This window comes from Schistocerca serialis, chromosome 1 (assembly GCF_023864345.2).
Source record: "Schistocerca serialis cubense isolate TAMUIC-IGC-003099 chromosome 1, iqSchSeri2.2, whole genome shotgun sequence".
In the NCBI taxonomy this organism is placed as follows: Eukaryota; Metazoa; Arthropoda; class Insecta; order Orthoptera; family Acrididae; genus Schistocerca; species Schistocerca serialis.
In genome coordinates, this window is record NC_064638.1 from 948,953,237 (window position 1) to 948,971,292 (window position 18,056).

The 18,056-nt window shown below is 38.1% G+C and overlaps 1 protein-coding gene across 1 annotated transcript in view; it reads right to left on the reverse strand.

The window, feature by feature from the left end:
* The window catches only part of LOC126412640 (pre-piRNA 3'-exonuclease trimmer-like), a 228,370-nt gene that overhangs the window by 17,426 nt on the left and 192,888 nt on the right, over positions 1-18,056 (reverse strand). The window contains exon 11 of the mRNA XM_050082325.1: positions 13,976-14,074. Within this exon, the coding sequence (XP_049938282.1) occupies positions 13,976-14,074 (99 nt within the window). The remainder of the gene's footprint in view (positions 1-13,975; positions 14,075-18,056) is intronic.

Below are 18,056 nucleotides of genomic sequence, written 5' to 3' on the forward strand. Positions count from 1 at the left end.
CAGAGTGTTTTCATAATCGGAGGAGAAAACTGGTGATTGAAATTTCCTCAGAAGAGCCCATCACAACGAAAAATACCTTTATTTTAATGATTGCCACTCCAATTCACATATCATGTCTGTGGCACTATCTTCCCTATTTTGCATTAATACAAAACGAGCTGCCCTTCTTTGAACTTTTTCAATATCATCCGTCAGTCCCACCTGATGCGGATCCCACACCGCACAGCAATACTCCAGAACAGGACGGACAAGTGTAGTGTGGATCTGTTGCACCTTGTAAGCGTTCTGCCAATGAATCACAGTCTTTGGTTTGCTCTACCCACAACATTATCTATGTGATCGTTCCAGTTTAGGTTATTTGTAATTGTAATCCCTAAGTATTTAGTTGAATTTACGGCCTTCACATTTGCGAGACTTATTGCGTAATTGGAATTTAGCGGATTTCTTTTAGTGCACATGTGAATAACTTCACACTTTTCTTTAGTCAGGGTCAACTGCCAATTTTTGCACCACGCAGATATCGTATCTAAATCATTTTGCAATTAATTTTGGTCATCTGATGAGTTTACAAGATGGTAAATGACAGCATAATCTGCAAATAATGACTCCTATGTCGTTAATATAGATCAGGAACAATAGAGGGCCTATAACACTTCCCTGGTGAACACAGGATATTACTTCTGTTTTACTCAATGACTTTCCGTCTACTACTACGAACTGTGACCTTTCTGGCAGCAAATCACAAATCCAGTCACACAACTGAGGCGGTATTCCACAGGCACACAGTTTGGTAAGAAGATGCTTGTGAGGAACAGTGTCAAAAGCCTTCTGAAAATCTAAAAATATGGAGTCAATTTGACATCCCCTATTGATAGCACTCATTACTTCGTGAGTATAAAGAGCTAGTTGTGTTCCGCAAGAATGATATTTTCTGAATCTGTGCTGAGTATGTGCCAGTAAATTGTTTTCTTCGAGGTACTTCATAATGTTCGAATACAGTATATGTTCCGAAACCCTACTGCAAATTAACGTTAGTGATATGGGCCTGTAATTCAGCAGATTACTCCTATATCCCTTTTTGGGTATTGGTGTGATGTGAGCAACTTACCATTCTTTAGGTACGCAACTTTCTAAGAGTGAGCGGTTGTATATAATTGCTAAATATGGAGCTAATGCATCTGCATACTCTGAAAGGAACCTGACTGGTATACCACCTGGACCAGAAGCCTTGCCTTTATTAAGTGATTTAAGCTGCTTTGCTACACTAAGGATATCTACTTCTATGTTTCTTATCTTCGAAGTTGTTCTTGATTGGAATTCGGGAATATTTAATTCGTCTTCTTTGGTAAAGGAGTTTCGGAAAATCATGTTTAATAACTCTGCTTTGAAGGCATTGTCATCAGTGGCTTCACCATTGTCATTGCACAGTAAAGGTATTGATTGCGTCTTGCCACTGTTGTGCTTTATATATGACCAGAATCTCTTTGGGTTTTCTGCCAGATTCCAAGACAGAGTTTCGTTGTGGAAATTATTAAAAGCATCTCGCACTGAAGCACGTGCTATATTTTAAACTTCTGCAAAACTTTGCCAATCTATGGGATTTTGCGTTCTTTTAAATTTGGCACGCTTTTTTTGTTGCTTCTGCAACAGCGATCTGACCCATTTTGTGTACCAAGAGGGATCAGTACCATCACTTATTAATTTAATGTGGTATATATCTCTCACCTGCCACTTATACTACCTCTTTGAAATCATTCCACATCTTTTCTACACTTACGTGATCAGATCAGGAGTGGAGACTCCTATCTTAAAAAGGCATTAAGAGCATTTTTATCAGTTTTTTAAATAGATGTACTTCGCGTTTCTTTTTTTATGGTTGTGGGTGTTACGGTATTCAGCCTAGCAGCAACTGCCTTGTGGTTGCTAATCCCTGTATTCGCCATGATACTTTTTTCAAGTATGGGGATTGATTTCCCAACACATTATATAACTTTAAATCAGTAGGGTTTTTTTATCAGTTGTAAATGAATCTTCTCAGCCTTTATGTACGTAGGTTAGTTTGTATGGCAGTTAGCAAATACTGTGGAAGACATTTACTAGTATAGACAATATAACAAAATGTATACATGTCTGCCTTCATCGGCTGATTTTGGTCCTCAAGCTACTCGATTATGTCATCATTCAAAACTATTTATGATTCTGTTTACCTATATTTATCCTGAGCACTGCAGTATTGTATCTTGATTGGTACTTGAGATGTGGGCAGACTCATGCTTAACTCTGTTTTGGGTAACCCTGGTCATCGCGACTCTCTCTCTCTCTCTCTCTCTCTCTCTCTCTCTCTCTCTCTCTCTCTCTCTGTGTGTGTGTGTGTGTGTGTGTGTGTGTGTGTGTGTGTGTGTGTGTGTGTGTGTGTGTACTCAAGGAGAGCGTGCAACTGTTGAGTGAGGCTAGATGCTTCTTATAATTACTCTTTACATATGATAGAACTTATTGATATAATTATGAACTTTATTCATTTCATTGTATCGAAACATTTTTTGCTGGTTTGTACCCGTTGTGGTTTGGATTCATGGGCCGGTCCCCACATCGTAAGCTTAGGCCCTAATATTTTTTCATTATTTTGTCCTATCATGACTCAACACATCCTTAAATACTCTAGCTTATGTAGCTGACTGATTTTGTGCTGTATTCCTTCTCATGATTGAGCATATTCTTCTGGTCTGTACCTGTCGTCGTGAATTTTTCGAGTCGGCTCACTTGTCATACATTTGGGCTCTGAATTTTTTTCTCTCTTCTCTTCTGAAAATTTGGAAGGTGTGGCTTTATGGAAGTAAACTTACAATTTGTAATTCTAGTAATTTACGTTGTGTCTGTATTTATTTCTATAGTTTCATGTTGTAATATTATAGTTTTGACTTTGTATTATTTGCCTTGTGACAGAATGTTCCACAGATCTGAAAATCTGAAAGCCAAGTCCTGATATATGTATAGATTAATACTTGTGTGGTAGATAATTTTCTTATGATTTCTGTAATTTGTTATGTATCAGATACTTCATACATATGTATTTTATCTTCTGACATTTTGTACACCGTTTGGCAAACCTTAATAGTCCGTCACAAAATATTATAAACACATTGTTTCCAAATTTTGTGAGGGGGATATTGTAAAGGGACACCTTCGTCTAGTGTTACTTTTCTTTAACAGAAGTTATCAATGCCAAAAATACTTTCTAATTTTTAAACAAGTTAATATTATCTCAGCTGTTTTTCTAAAAGCATTTCATATGATTTTGTACACAATGTGGTGTATTTCAGACTATAATGTATAAAAAGAAATTATTTTTGTTGTTACAATTGATATGTACTAGCTCTATACATAAAATTAAAATTACTTTTCTTTTAGAAACATTTGAAATTACGAAATATCTGGCACACTTAAAATTCCTATTATTAATTGTGCAATCGGATGATACTTATTAAATTTATTTCTGAATTCATTAATAGAAAGTAATTTGTCAAGAAATACTTTGGAATACTGTTAGTATTGCAGAATGTATTAGCAATGGGCATGCCTCTGATATGATTGGATGTGTTTCTATGTTTGGCAATAACAATGTAATTTTTGATTTTGAAGTGGAAATCGTAAAGACAGTGTGATACAGAAAAATGCGAAAGAAAAAAAAATTACAGCAACAGAAATTAACTGCTCAGGTAATATTTTACAATTATTTAGGTCAATTGTAACCATGAGAACCTACAATGTCAAAAATTTCAGCTTCAAAAATCAGCCCCTAGGCGTGAACAACTGGAGCCAACTTTGAGAAAAGAAGATAAGTAAATAAGTTTATTGTGAATCTTACAACTCTTGAAGCTTATTAAAAGAGTTTATTTTGAAATGAGTGACAATCATCAAGTGATGTGCGGGAGGGGTAAGATTACAGTGTAAGGTGGTCACGTTGAACATAGCTTATGTTGAAAAATAGGGTTTTGTTGCCAAAAGAGTGGGGAATAACACAGTGTATTGGAATTCTGAATAAAAACAACCTTGTTTCAGAAAAAAAAAAAAGAGGATTGCATTTCTTACTGAATGCCCCTCGCACATTAAATCTGAACACATCGAAACATTACACTGTGGGACAGATGTAATCCAGACTATTAGTTGCACCCAAATGAAGTACAACCACTTCTCAGCATCAACAGTATCTGATTCTTCAGCCTTGCTAGACAATCCAGATTGCTGCTCAGAGTCACTATCACAAAGATCATCATCAGTCCCATCAAGATTACTGGAAATTCAACCTCCCCCTTCCCCGACACATACACACACACAAACCAAATGACAAGTTCTTCTAAGCAAGCAGCCAAAACCGAAGGCACACTTCAGACACAGAAGCAGGTTGCAAACATCCTCCTGGCAATACAGTTGTTTTGTTTATTATGTCATGTTTATAGGACCGTCCTATACTAGCTTTGAATGGACGATTATACACACATCTAAAGGCTGCAGACACTTGTTGTGTCATGAGGTGCAATCACTAGGTCACAGTTTCCTTTTTTCAGGTTTTGTTTCACTCGATCACCAGTGTGCACACAAAACTATCCAACAGAAGTACTGATTCTGAGTGAAGAAGAGCTCCTCACCGTTTATTCCACACTGCTGAAATCCAGTCTGGAACTAGCTCCTCTGCATCCACCCACCATCACAAGCTCTCACAATGACAGCAGCTGTGAAACTTTCCACGGTTGCCATAAGTTTCCACAAGTGAAACTCCCGGATTTAAACACATTTGGTGACAAAAATATACATTTCCTTGGAGTCACAAGATGGATTTAAGACACCTTCACTAATTTCAGAAATAACCTCAGAAAAATGTAGCCTTTTCAAAGAATTGTATAAGGTGGAGAAAAATTGTGTAAACCAACACTGTAGGTGACCACCAATAACATATTGGTTCTACTATGTTCGTAATTGTCGGTTATTAACCACTGTGTTATATCTATTATTTTACAGGTATTGTGCAATTTACCCCCCTCCCCCAAGAAATATGTGAGTACATAGCACATACACTGCCCGTGACTGACAATTTTCTTCTTCTTATTGTCCATACTTTCTAACACATAACTGCCAAAATATACTAGAACAAACAAAATGTCTATAAAACACCACACTGTACAATGTGTTTGTGATGAGACAGTTGCAATTCCTGAACTCCATTGCCCATGGTCTCCGGCCTGCAGAGGAGCAGCACAGTCCTGCGTCCATGGATAAACCATGAAAATCTGCTGCATTACGCCACACACAAACAGATCCACCCTGTAGGCAGATTGGTGAGACTATATCTGACAGACAGAATTGGCATATTAGTGAGATCCAAATGGCTTCGGATCGGCAGGCCCAATCCATTACAGAAACCTGCAGAAACGCTCTCCGGTTTTGGCCCATCATGGAAATCCACTCACGTGGCCAGTTATTCACAAGCCAAGATATCATGTCGATGAAATGAGACCCTGGTGATCAATTCATGCAACAGATAACTTGTTCAAATACTCTGAGAATCAATAATAATAATAAGGATAGATAGCAATTTACCATAAAGACGATTGCTGAACCACAGATGGGCACGTAGAAAAGACAATCACACTCACACCTACATTTTCAACCACAGCTTTTGTCAGAAAATGAGAGCACAAACACATTCACACAACCACTCCGACACAACTCCTGAACACACGACCGCTGTCTCCGGGTGCTGCTTCTACAGTATCTGAGAATCAGAGCCAAACAAACCACTCCTCATGCCTCCCTGCCTCTTGTCAGTAGCTCCCAGGAAGTGGTGGCATCATTTACTGCAAGCTGAGCGGAGTGGTAGGATGGGGAGAAGCAGTAGCAATCAGGGAGCAGGGCAGCGGTGCACGTACTCAGCTACACCCAGCCAGCGATGATGCATGACACCTCAGTAATCAAATCATTTCATCTACTGAGACAAAAATTAGATTTTTCCAGGTTTTTTCCCTTCCAATTTCCCTGATATTTTTCTGATTTCCCTGACATGTTGGAAATTCCCTGATTTCCAGAACCTGTGGCAACCCTGCTTTCTCCCTTTGGCAGGGATTTCTGATTAAAAACCACCTACAGCGGAAATTTTCATCCAACAGTTGTTATGCCCAACATCACTGTGCACCGCCGTTTTTCAGCAACACGTACACATATTTGCACACTACTGTAATGCTGCTCAGCATATCAAAATGGGCCATATTCTGGCCTGCAATCCCTATATGGTAAAGCAAGTAACAATTTTTGCTACATAACGCTCAGGAGATATCACACCAAGTTTCTGCACTACTGTTGTTCTGTGACAAACAGATAAGATTGTTTCATTACATAAATGACTGAAACCCCCATACAAAACTATAATTCTTTTGGTAAAATGTTTCTTTTACATCCTATTTTGCGAGCTTCAATTTGAATCATTTCCATCATAGTGGTAAGGCCACATTTCCTATTTTGAATTACAATTTTCACTTTTGTCCTCAAAATGCACACCAAACTATTAATGGGTTTCTCTTCACTTTCACACCATCGACGAACGTAACCCCCCCCCCCCCCCCCCCCTTCCTGCCAAATCACATCAAATCTGCATCCAGCTTTCCACTTAATACGTTCCTTTTAATTCTACTGTGGTTTCTAATACACCCCTTTCTCAGTGGCACTAACAAAACAATCGCTGCATAACTGGTATACATCTTTCCCACTGTCAATCACAAACCGAAAGATCAACTTTTCTCTTGTCCTTAACTTCCTTACACGGTCCCTTGAATTAGTCACATGACTAGACCTCCCAATAAATCTGTTATTTCCAGGCACACATGTACAAGTCAGGTGCCCATGGCCAGCTACCTAGCAACAACAGTTTTAGCAGAGCCATGCTATTCTGACAACTTAAATCCACTATTCAAAAACGCACATTTTTAATAACTTCCCAGAAACCATAAAGTGTCTGATACTAATAAAGTATGTTTCAGACCAGCCAAAAGGATTTATTTGGGGTCAATGCCAATCTCAAAGACAAATTTATTAATAGAATCAAGTGGCCCATACATTATTAACAATGTCAAATATTAGTTTTATGACATATTCAAATTCTGCATCTGATTTGTGTGAATAAAATACAATAAAATACAGTACACTGTTTTGTAGCGATAGTGAAAAATTATCTTGCTGCAAAGCATTGCTTCTCAAAGTAATTTATAAGATGTTATGAAGCGATAGTGTTTTTATTGTTTTTACTTTTGGTCACTGTATGGAACCAAAGATGTATTTTACACATTGTCTCTGGACTTGCACTTTGTAAATGTTGGAATGTATCTTATCACATACCCAACATTTAGTGGTGACCCTGACATGATAATGCCGCCTAACAAGCTACATGATCACATCGGCTACAGCGTACGCGTAAGCCATCCATGCTGTGACATACACGCGTAAAGACTGCGCCACGTTCTTCTCATGCAACTTACAGAGGAGCTTTGACTCATGTTCAAACCAACAATCGCAAGCAAGATGCCAGCAATCCCAGCAGTCAGCTGCTAATCCATGAAACCGTCTCCCTTTCGACAACAAAGCCCAATGCTTTGGTTTGCTCAATTGGAGAGCCAGTTTGTGTTTGCACATGTCACAGCCAACGAGACAAAGTACTGCTACATCATTGCAGCACTAAATGAAGAGATGACCAGTGAAATATCTGCACTCCCAGCCACAGAATGGTACACAACAATTAAAAGTGCACTAATCAAACACTTGTCACAGACAGAGATCAAGAGACTGGAGAAACTGCTGCACATAGAAAAGCTCAGAAATCACATGCCATTGCAATTACTGTAAAGTCTGTGCACTTTGGCAAACAGTGCACTCAGTGATGACATACTGAGGAGCATTTGGCTGTCACGCCCGCCCACGGACACACAAAAGATACTTATGGTGTGTGCAGGAGATTTAGACTCTCTCATGCAGACGGCCGACCATATAGTGGAAATGTATCCGTCTGCATGGGAGGTAGGTGTCACATCACAACCTGAGTCCCGCCACAGCAATATTTCCATAATTACAGGTGCAACTGGAGGAGCTTACAGCACAGGTCACGGCTCTGCATGCACCAGTGTGCCCACAAAACTATCCAACACAAGTACTGATTCTGAGTGAAGAAGAGCTCCTCACCGCTTATTCCACACTTCTGAAATCCAGTCTGGAACTAGTTCCTCTGAATCCACTCACCATCACAAGCTCCACAGCTCAACACGGGGTCGCAACTGCTCGCCGTCAACCATGATGGTATGCTAGTACCACAGACCATTCCATACAGAGGCCAAGCAGTGTAACCTGCCATGTGAAATGAGAAGCATCAACAAGGGCTCAGTGATGACAGCAACTGACTCAACAGATAACAGCTGTCGCCTTTTATCACTGAGCAATACACGAAACAGCCATTCTTGGTAGACACCAGAGCAGCTGTGTCAGTTTACCCGGCCAAATGCCTACCTCGTCATAGTCGTGATGATCGTTGCCTGTTTTCTGCCAATGGCTCCACCATTCAGACATATGTACATCATAGTAGTCGATGTAGTGCATCCGATATTACGGGCAGACTTTTTGTCATACTTTGGACTACTTCCAGACCTCAGGCACTGCTGTCTTCTGGACATGACAGTCAACCTAAGCAGCCAGGGTCAATTTCATCACAGTGACTGTGCCAGAATAAGAACAGTAATGGGTGATTCACCGTATATCTCACTCCTTCAGCAGTATCCAGAAATTATGCAGCAGTCATCCGTGCTTGCACTAGTACAAAACAATAAGGTGCACTACATTTTAAGAACACATGTAGCAATAGTGGAAAATTATCTTGTCGCAAAGTGCCACTTGTCATAGATGTTTATGCGATGTTATGTAGCCATAGAGTTGTTTATTCTTCATTTTTACTTTTGGTCACTGTGCGTAACCAGGGAGATATTTCACGCGTTGTCTCTATAATTGTGCTTCATAAATGTTGGAATAAACCTTGTCAAATACCCAAGAGTTTTATTTTGGCAATGCTATGTCTCAATGGCCTACAAATCTTCTTAGATATCACAGTATGTAAAATTTCTAGGTTTGTGGAAAGTTTTTTGTTACTGTAATTTGTAAATGTGAGTAGGTTTAAAACTTCCACATAACACCTTTAATTTATGTTTTTTTCCTTCTTTTTTTCCTTTCTAGTAATACTTACCCCCAAGCTATGCATAGCACAATACTAACAGCTCTTCCTCTTTCTGAGCTCAACAACTCAATCATTATGGAGGGATAATGACTTAGTTTTTCAGGATAGAAAATGGGAGGTTGCGGTACAGAAAATGGCCCAGAGATCACCAGTGTGTGTGTGTGTGTGTGTGTGTGTGTGTGTGTGTGTGTGGTGAGTGAAGTGTTATGAAACAATGTGTGTGCAGTGACTGATAGTGAGAATGAGTGAACGGTGTGGCATTACATTATTTAATAAGTTACTTGCAAAAACAAGTATTGCATAGCAGGAGTAAATCTAATGATTATGTCTGACTAGAAGCCTGTAAATATATGTGTATACGAATTACCTTATTTTAAATTAGTCTAAACTTGTAAATACTTTGACATGTCCTATGTCCTTGTAAAAAGAGATCTACGGATGAATAAAGGAACTACTACTACTACTACTACTACTACTACTACTACTACTACTACAAACTTTTTGTTTCTTCCACATTTTTCAGGGCCATTTCATTTCACTTAGTATCTATGGACGGAACCATAAGGTACTAGAAATTTTCTTTGGTATGCATCATCAGGGTGTATACGTGGACAAGGAAGAAAATTCCCAGATTTTTCCCAGATTTCCCGTTTAAAAAATACACTTTCTCCCGGGTGAAAACACACTTTTTCCATGTTAAGTGACAGTATATTTTCCCTTATCAATCCTTTGAATGGTTAAGGTTTTACACACGGGCGTAGAATTTCCCGGCACTTTAGAATACAAAACTCAGAGAAAAAGACGCGTTTTGGAAAGATCTTTTATGTCCAGCAACATGAATGTTGCATATTTTCGTATTACAAAAGTATACATTGGAATTCCACCAAACACCGCATAGTACTTTCTGAATCATTGAAATCGAGATTGCGATGCGTTTCTGTAAGGAGTGATAGCTCATGTCATGTGATCTCAGCCGTCGATGACAGCGGATATTCAGAGCATAGGACACGCGATGTAGTCAGCCAACAGCAACATCACTGTTACGTAGCACGAACACACGAACAGGGAAAGTTAATAGTTTAAATTAATATACATAGTGCTGCTACAAGAAAAGAAAAGCTTTCACATATAATATTGGTATCTAAGGTTAATAAGCTGCAAGAGAAGCTATGATTTTGCATATAATGTTGATCTTTCTTGTGCGTGTTACACTTTAAGAATCACACAAATGTGCCAGTAAAATTTTTAATAATGACAAATGTCTGATCTTCATTGTTCAAAATTCATTTAAATGGCTCATCATCAAAGAGCTGATTTTTAAATGAGAGTCAAACGCTCTGTGATTTAAGAAATTCATGGTACATTCTCGCACATAGTTCAACTTATGTAAAATGATATTATCTTTGAAAGTAATGCTTTTCAAACCACCATTAGCAAATATTTTCCCGTGATCTGTTAGAAATAGGTTCTTTTTAGCAGTTGCCAGAGAGCGCAGATAACAGGCGTCACTGCACTTGAGCAGCTACCATGACGCAGGAAGACCGTATGTACGTACATGAAAAACATTGAAAGATCATACATTATGTTATAAAAGAAACAAGACATCGGAGGATACTTCAAGAGCATCGTAATTACGTGAACCATAACTAAAATGTGCACATTTAAAGTGCATACTTAAAGTGCACATTTGTATGTCCAGATTCCCAATCAAGTAGACCTCGACCTGATATTAAGCTTTTCAGTGCGGTTTTTGGGATGTAAATTTTCTTGGAGCACCAGTACTGTATTATATCGTGTTTGGTTCTTTATTATGGCATAAAGCCATACGTGCTAGAAGATGAAAACATGCACTTGAAATGCAGCAAACAGTTGAAACTAGCCAGTACTGTGGAAGTTAACATTTCGTTTCAAATACATTGACTGCCTCTGCGGAAAAGGTTAATAAAAGTCAAATTTCTTTAGCAAACAGACGAAAGTAACTTCATTATTCTGCAAGGCGACTAATACTTGACTGTCAGAAAGGTGAAAAAAAAAATAAAATCTGAAACTAATGACATATTTTAGCCTTCCCTAATTATGTGAATGTATTTTAATTCACTTGATAGCTCCCGGCCACAGATATCTGTTTTGTTTTCATTTGACGTGAGAGTAAACAAAGGGGAAACAGCAAAATCGCTAAATGTAAACAAAGGTCACGTGGGGACTACCCACTATAACCCAGGCTGCTCTGCGCATCAACCTCGGATCTACGATATTTACAAACCGGGTCAATACTAAAAAAAATCGAATTTTCAAAAATATGTTCATCTTGTAGCGCACATCTTCCTGAAAAGTCTGAAACATAAAACATATGTGTTTGAGGAAATGTAGGACAAGTTATTTGGTCTTAAGTGTGCCAAAGTACAGTGCCACGCCTCTTCATAAAGTATTCTTCTATTGCACATCACTGTATTTCGCTCTGTGGAATTGAAACGTGTATATTTTGTACTGGATGCCATCAAACTATATTCAGGACAGTGGAAGCTGAAATGTCCTGTGGTGCCTATCCTGGTCCCAGTCGGCCGGTTTGATAGGTTGCCCCTCTTTTTAAAAAAAAAAACACTCGCGATTAATAGCGGATGGGATTATTTGTAATTGGGAGAACAAGATCTCTTCAGAAAATCTGCACTCTTTATTGCTTATTAGCTAATAACTTGCTGCTTTGTGTGACATAAAATTAAATATATAGGATACATAAAACCAATAAAGAAAAGAGACAAGTAACAAAGTACACATACCTTCGATCCTTAGCTCCTAGTATTTTTTTGCACGCTTTCCTTTCTGCGAAAGAATCTATTACCTCATCAAAGTTCGTCAAACGATTCACTATATGAAAAATCGAAATATCGTTATCTAAAACTGAAAAAAATGCTAATACGAATAATACCCAAGGCGGGGTTGGTTCTTGATCTGATTACGTCTATTTTGTCACTGTCTGCTAGATAAAACAACATAGGCCTTTCTAATATTTCAGCAATTTTGTAACACACATCTAATAAACGAGACTGTTTTGGCATAAATGGTCATTTTTATAACACGATAGAATATAATTCACGAAGTGCCAATATCAAATGCCTATTAGGCCTACTACAAGCAAAAAGCTTTATGTCAGGAAATAGTTTCACATTTCATTCATATGCACCAGCTTCACAAGCATGAGATTGAAAAGTAGTATTACGAAATTTTTATATAAATTTGGAATTGTCAGATTCTTCCATGATTTGTGTGATGTCCCCGTTTCTCCTCCTTCTAACGAACAATCTTGTCATCAGCAATTCTGCAGCTATTCCTACCATTGTCAAAATTTGTTTGTCAATTAATTTCACTAATCTTGCCAGAATCAAGGGTTTAGTTATCCCGCGATTATTTTACGGTTAGGCATTATTACATGTTCGTACAACACGTTTTCCGCATTACTTCCAGAATAGAACTTAAGCGGCTGCTAGCCGGGGACTGTACAACTGGTCCTTACTAGTGTAGCGACCTGGCCAAAAATTTTCTGTCAAAATTTCATTTTCTTTGGTATACCGAGAAGATAGTACGTAATCTTTCTCACCTGCTTTTCCTGTCAGTCGTTTATTTCCATTCTGGTACTCTGAATCTATGGACTTCGCTAGTAATTATAACAATGCTGATCATTCGCAAAACCAATCAACCACATAATCAGACAGCGATTGGCATTCATCCGTTCGGCTTTACTCCGCTCACCTCGGGTAGCCCCGACCCCTTTTGTGTGCAGAAAGTTTATTTCTAGAAGTGACGAGGATTCTCCTGACACACACATCACGTACACTATGCACGCTTTCAAAAATCAACTTATGATTCATTCAGAAATGAACTTAAACTGTGTTCAAAAACCAACAGGGAAGCATTTAAAAATAATCGATAGACAAACGTGCGCTGGATGCTAGGCGCTTTGTGAAACAAGTTTTTTCTCCCTCCAGAATATGAATTTGGTGCCCTCTTTTCCCGGTAGCATCTAGCTGCTTGCTGCGACTGCTTGCACAGCCAACAGCCACATTCCTGTAGCCAGAAGCGGGAGAATCTACTGCTCAAGCGCGCCTCAACTGCGCACGCATATGAGGCCGCTTGTAACAGTTGTGACTTCACGCTCATCGGAGGCAATTTGCTGTTATGAAGCATTGCATAGTCTTCATAAAGCCTTTGACACATTTTGCTGTTGGCAGACGCTTGCAAGAGCACTGTGTGTCGTTGTTGTATATGGTGCATTTCCTTTGCAATTTAAGTTATTTTCATTTTTTCTCTCGTTTATGTTTTATTGTTTGAAGTATTATTCTGCAGTAGTGGTATACAGTAATTTCCTTTGTTAGGGTATCGGTTCTTACCAGTCAAAATTACAAAAATTTAACTGAAAACTAAAACAATGAAAAATTCCCAGAATCCTAAAACATTCCCGGGTTTTTCCCGGTTTTCTCCCGGACGAAAAAATTCCCAGGCTTCTCCCAGATCTCCCTGTTGTCCCGTGTCATATACACCCTGATCAAGTATTTCTGTTTTCTGACATGTCCACAAGGCCCACGAAGCAAGCAGTGAATCTAATCTAATCGCATTCATTTCCATCTTATTGTTAGTATATCAATAGTTCAATTATTATATATAAATGTGAGTTCTTTAACATCATAATAATAAAAAAAATCAAATAAATTCAATACATACCATAGCACACAGCGAAGCAGTTTGTTATGGCTGATTAAACTGTAACTTGTAACTTTGAACTCTTCATTTTCTTGTAACTTTTTCCGAATCATTCTTGCGCTATCAAATGAAAAAGAGAAAACATTGATAAATATTACACCAATAAAATAATAACAAGAAATTATATACACATAGTTCATAAGAATTTCCCAAGTTTTTAAATTTTTTTGAAAGAATATTAACTGTTCAATTCTTAAACTGAACCTCATAATGTGTACTCCAAATCCTAACTGTTCCTTCCATATACATTTATGAAATAATAATCTTCCAACAAAGCAGACAAAAATTATTTGAGCAGAATCATTTTCACCTAATATATAAAACAAGAAATTAAAATAATTTTATTTTACTCCCACACCAATTGAAATTATACACAAGGACTCCACAGTAAATGGGGATGACAATATACAAGTCAATGGGCAAAAACATATTTTATATGAAACCAGGGATTCTCAAAACAAGGCTACAGCAGATTCTGTGGAAGAAGTACTACAATTCAGTAAAAGAATTCACACAGGATGAAATGATAATTTGAGCAAGGGGTAGTTAATTTCTTTTTATTGTATGTACATATTACAAAATTGTTTTAATATGATGATGCTGTTGTTCAATGTTTATAGTGAAATTTTACCACAATTTTGGTGTCTCTCCTGTACCTGAACCAAATGATTTTGATTATGTACATTAATGAGACTAATAAAACAATATTCACAGTATACACTCCCTGTAATTCTTTTATTTTCAGTCTCTGGTCCACATTCAGGTAGTTCAGTATACTGACAGAGTTAGGCACTCACATACATAACTTGACACCTCACATATAACTACATAATTTAATGCACAAAAGCAAATGCAGCAATAAAGCCTCCATTAAATCATAAAGAATATACCTACATGAAAAAAGCATTCAACTATGTTGTTGCAGATATTCTCTGACCTACTATTGTACTGTAGTACTGTGTATTGTACTGTAGTACTGTGGAGGTAGCACAAGCAGTGTCTAGAAATCAGAAGAGTGAGACACATACCTGCCATTAACCTTTGATGCGGTGATGGTGAGTCTAATACTCTGGGCTATCCACTAATCAAACACAATGATGAGATTATTTTCATTCAAGATGGACAAGTGGCCTGTCCACGACTGCACAACTGATGCACTAAAAATTCTTCATTACTGGCAAGAAGAAACTACAATTTGCTATCACCATGACTCACTGAACTATTAAACCATATCTGAAAAAAAAGATTGTTGGCTATAACATAACTTATTGACTTCCACAATGGTGTGAAATGCTGAAGTTTTGGTCTTTAGTGAAGACAGCAGACGAAATAATTATATAATCACTCAAATGATAATGCTGGCAGTGAAAAGCATAGATGTCACAAGAGAAGAGTAAAGTACTGTGTTTTGTCTTCTGGAATAGTTTCACTGTGGAACATAACACTACAGTTCCCTCACTTGTGTGTCACAAAAATGCTGAAATGACAGATAACTGTGGTAATAAACTGCTGAGAGAAAATCAACTAAAACTGCTCAATACAGGAGAGGCAACTATGCATGTTCAATTTTATGAAAATTATATACATGAAATTCCTCCCCGTTAACCTAAATTAGTACATCCTAGACTGCTGGACCAAATAAGTATTCCAAGCGATCGAAAAAAACGAGCAGTTCATTCCACTTTTCGAAAAGGTTGTTGAACAATGCCCATAACTACGGACTCGCATTGCTGATGCCAATCTGTGGTAATGGAACACGATTAATGCTCACGTGTGACTTCAATAATCTTGTCTGGAGAAACCATTGAAAGGTTACCAGCTTCTTGTTAGGGTTAATTTGCAGTGCAACTTTCTACAAAATGATATAGGACTATGACTTCACTCAAAGTTAACTTCAATCTTTTTTTTTAATGCATTGGATACAGTTTAAATTATGAATAAAATATGAGCTCAATAATACTAAATAAGCTTTCTGACTGACTTGAGGGCTTCCCAATTGATGGAATTCAGTATGTCATTCTTAATACGAAGAAATCATTAGATGATACAGTAACTTTGGGTGTACCCCAAAGGACTGTCGTAAGGCAATTAACATTAAAGATAAGTATAAATGAATGAATGGATAACATCAATAGTTCCATGAAGGTGCATGCAGTAGTTGCCGTACTGAATAGAGAAATTGCAACACCAGAAAATTGCAGCAAAATGCAGGAAGAACAGTAAAAGATTGACACTTAGTGCAGGGGCTCACCGTTCAGTTCAACAAAAACAAATGTAATATTTTGTGCAAACAGTTATAGGAAAGACAGATGTTGGGCAATCTCACTAAAAGAATCCTTACGAAATGTAATCCATCCATTCAGTTATGATTTACAGTGTGTCCAGTGAACGAGTCCATGATTTCAAAATTAAATATCTCAAAAACTAAGATCGACAGACAAGTGCAACATAGCATACGTTTACTGTGAAGGCTTAAGAATTTTATACAGACGGCACTGTAGGCTGTGCAGCCCATAACAGTACCAGTGTGCATAATTAAACTCGCCCCCTGCTAGCAGTCTTTGTAATCACATCACAATCTTTCTGTAACGTCTACCACTCACAGTACAGAGATAGCACGAACAAACAATGAAACTTGCATTACATCCTGTAGTGTATCAAACAGAAATGGATTCAGATACCACACAGATCATGTGGTGAAATGCTTTTGGTAGACAGTGTCTTTCAATGTGCCTCACAAAAAGTAATTATGAGAGTCAGATTGGGTGAATAACGAGGCCAATCCAGACCAGTGTCAGTAAATTTGCACTGACTCTATTCCTGAAGTATTCACAAAGAACGCAAAACACTTGTTCAGTGAGATGTGGTATGGCCCCATCTGGCGTGAATCATTCAGTGCCTGGTTAATCTTCCCAATGCCAGCTGTGTGGCAACAAATAGTTCCAAAATTGCAAAGTAACATTCACTAATGATCTCACATGAAAAAGGGCCACTAACGGCTCTGCTGTATACCACAGCTCAAACAGCAACTTTGAGAGAATGGAGTGGTTTATGGGGATTTTTGGAACCCCAAAATCCCCAGTTTTGTTTACTCATAACTCCATTCAGGTGGAACTGTACTTCACCTGTGTACCAGATGCAGCCAACATCAATTCTTTATTATCAATCACTGTGAGAAACTGGGTTGCAAAGTCAGCCTTTTGTCGCACAGCCTGTGCAGGTATGACCTGGTGGCTTTGGATTTTGAATGAAAGATGTTGGCTCGGTCTCAATCTCTTCTGTGCGCTGGAATGCTTCAAATGAGTCTCTGCCAGAGTTCCTTGGATGCATTTCCTTGAATTTTGCTGAATGGTTTACAAGACACATATTCAGGAGAAACTACAGTTTGCCTGGGGCCAACATTCCCCACTAGATCATAAGCTATGCTGCCTGACCAGAATATGGCAAACAGTTTGCAAATGGTTTTTGCATCACGGGCTTTTGGAGCGTTAAATTGTGTTTCTAAACACCACTTTATAGCCAATGATCTAACCTGTGGTATTCCAGAACCACATGTTGTTCAACGAATAAATGATTTCAACTTCTTCCACAGGTACACTAACCCCTTTTCACGGTTCAACGATGGAACTGACTGTGCTAATCTGGGATGCAGCACTTATAGGCACTGTGTATTGCAACTAGTGTGTCATCTATTAGTAACTTTTTCCCACTATTTCAAAACTTCTGTATAAAATTCTTACAGCTTTCACAGAAAACATACCACTTGTTGTAATCATCTATCAACTTTTAGTTTTCAAGATATTTAAGTTTGATATGAGAGACTCCTTTGCTGGATACCATGTACAAAGACCTCATTTGACTTTTGAGTATTGTTTGTTAGTCTGTGAATATTTCCAGGTAGGCTTGATAGCGTAGATAGAGAATTTAGCAGCCCTGTCAGCAAACATCAAGATTGATGGAGATGAGCTGGCACACACATCACAGTGGAATAGTACAGAATGTCATAACATAGGGTGCACGCAAAGTGTGGTGTGGGTTCAGC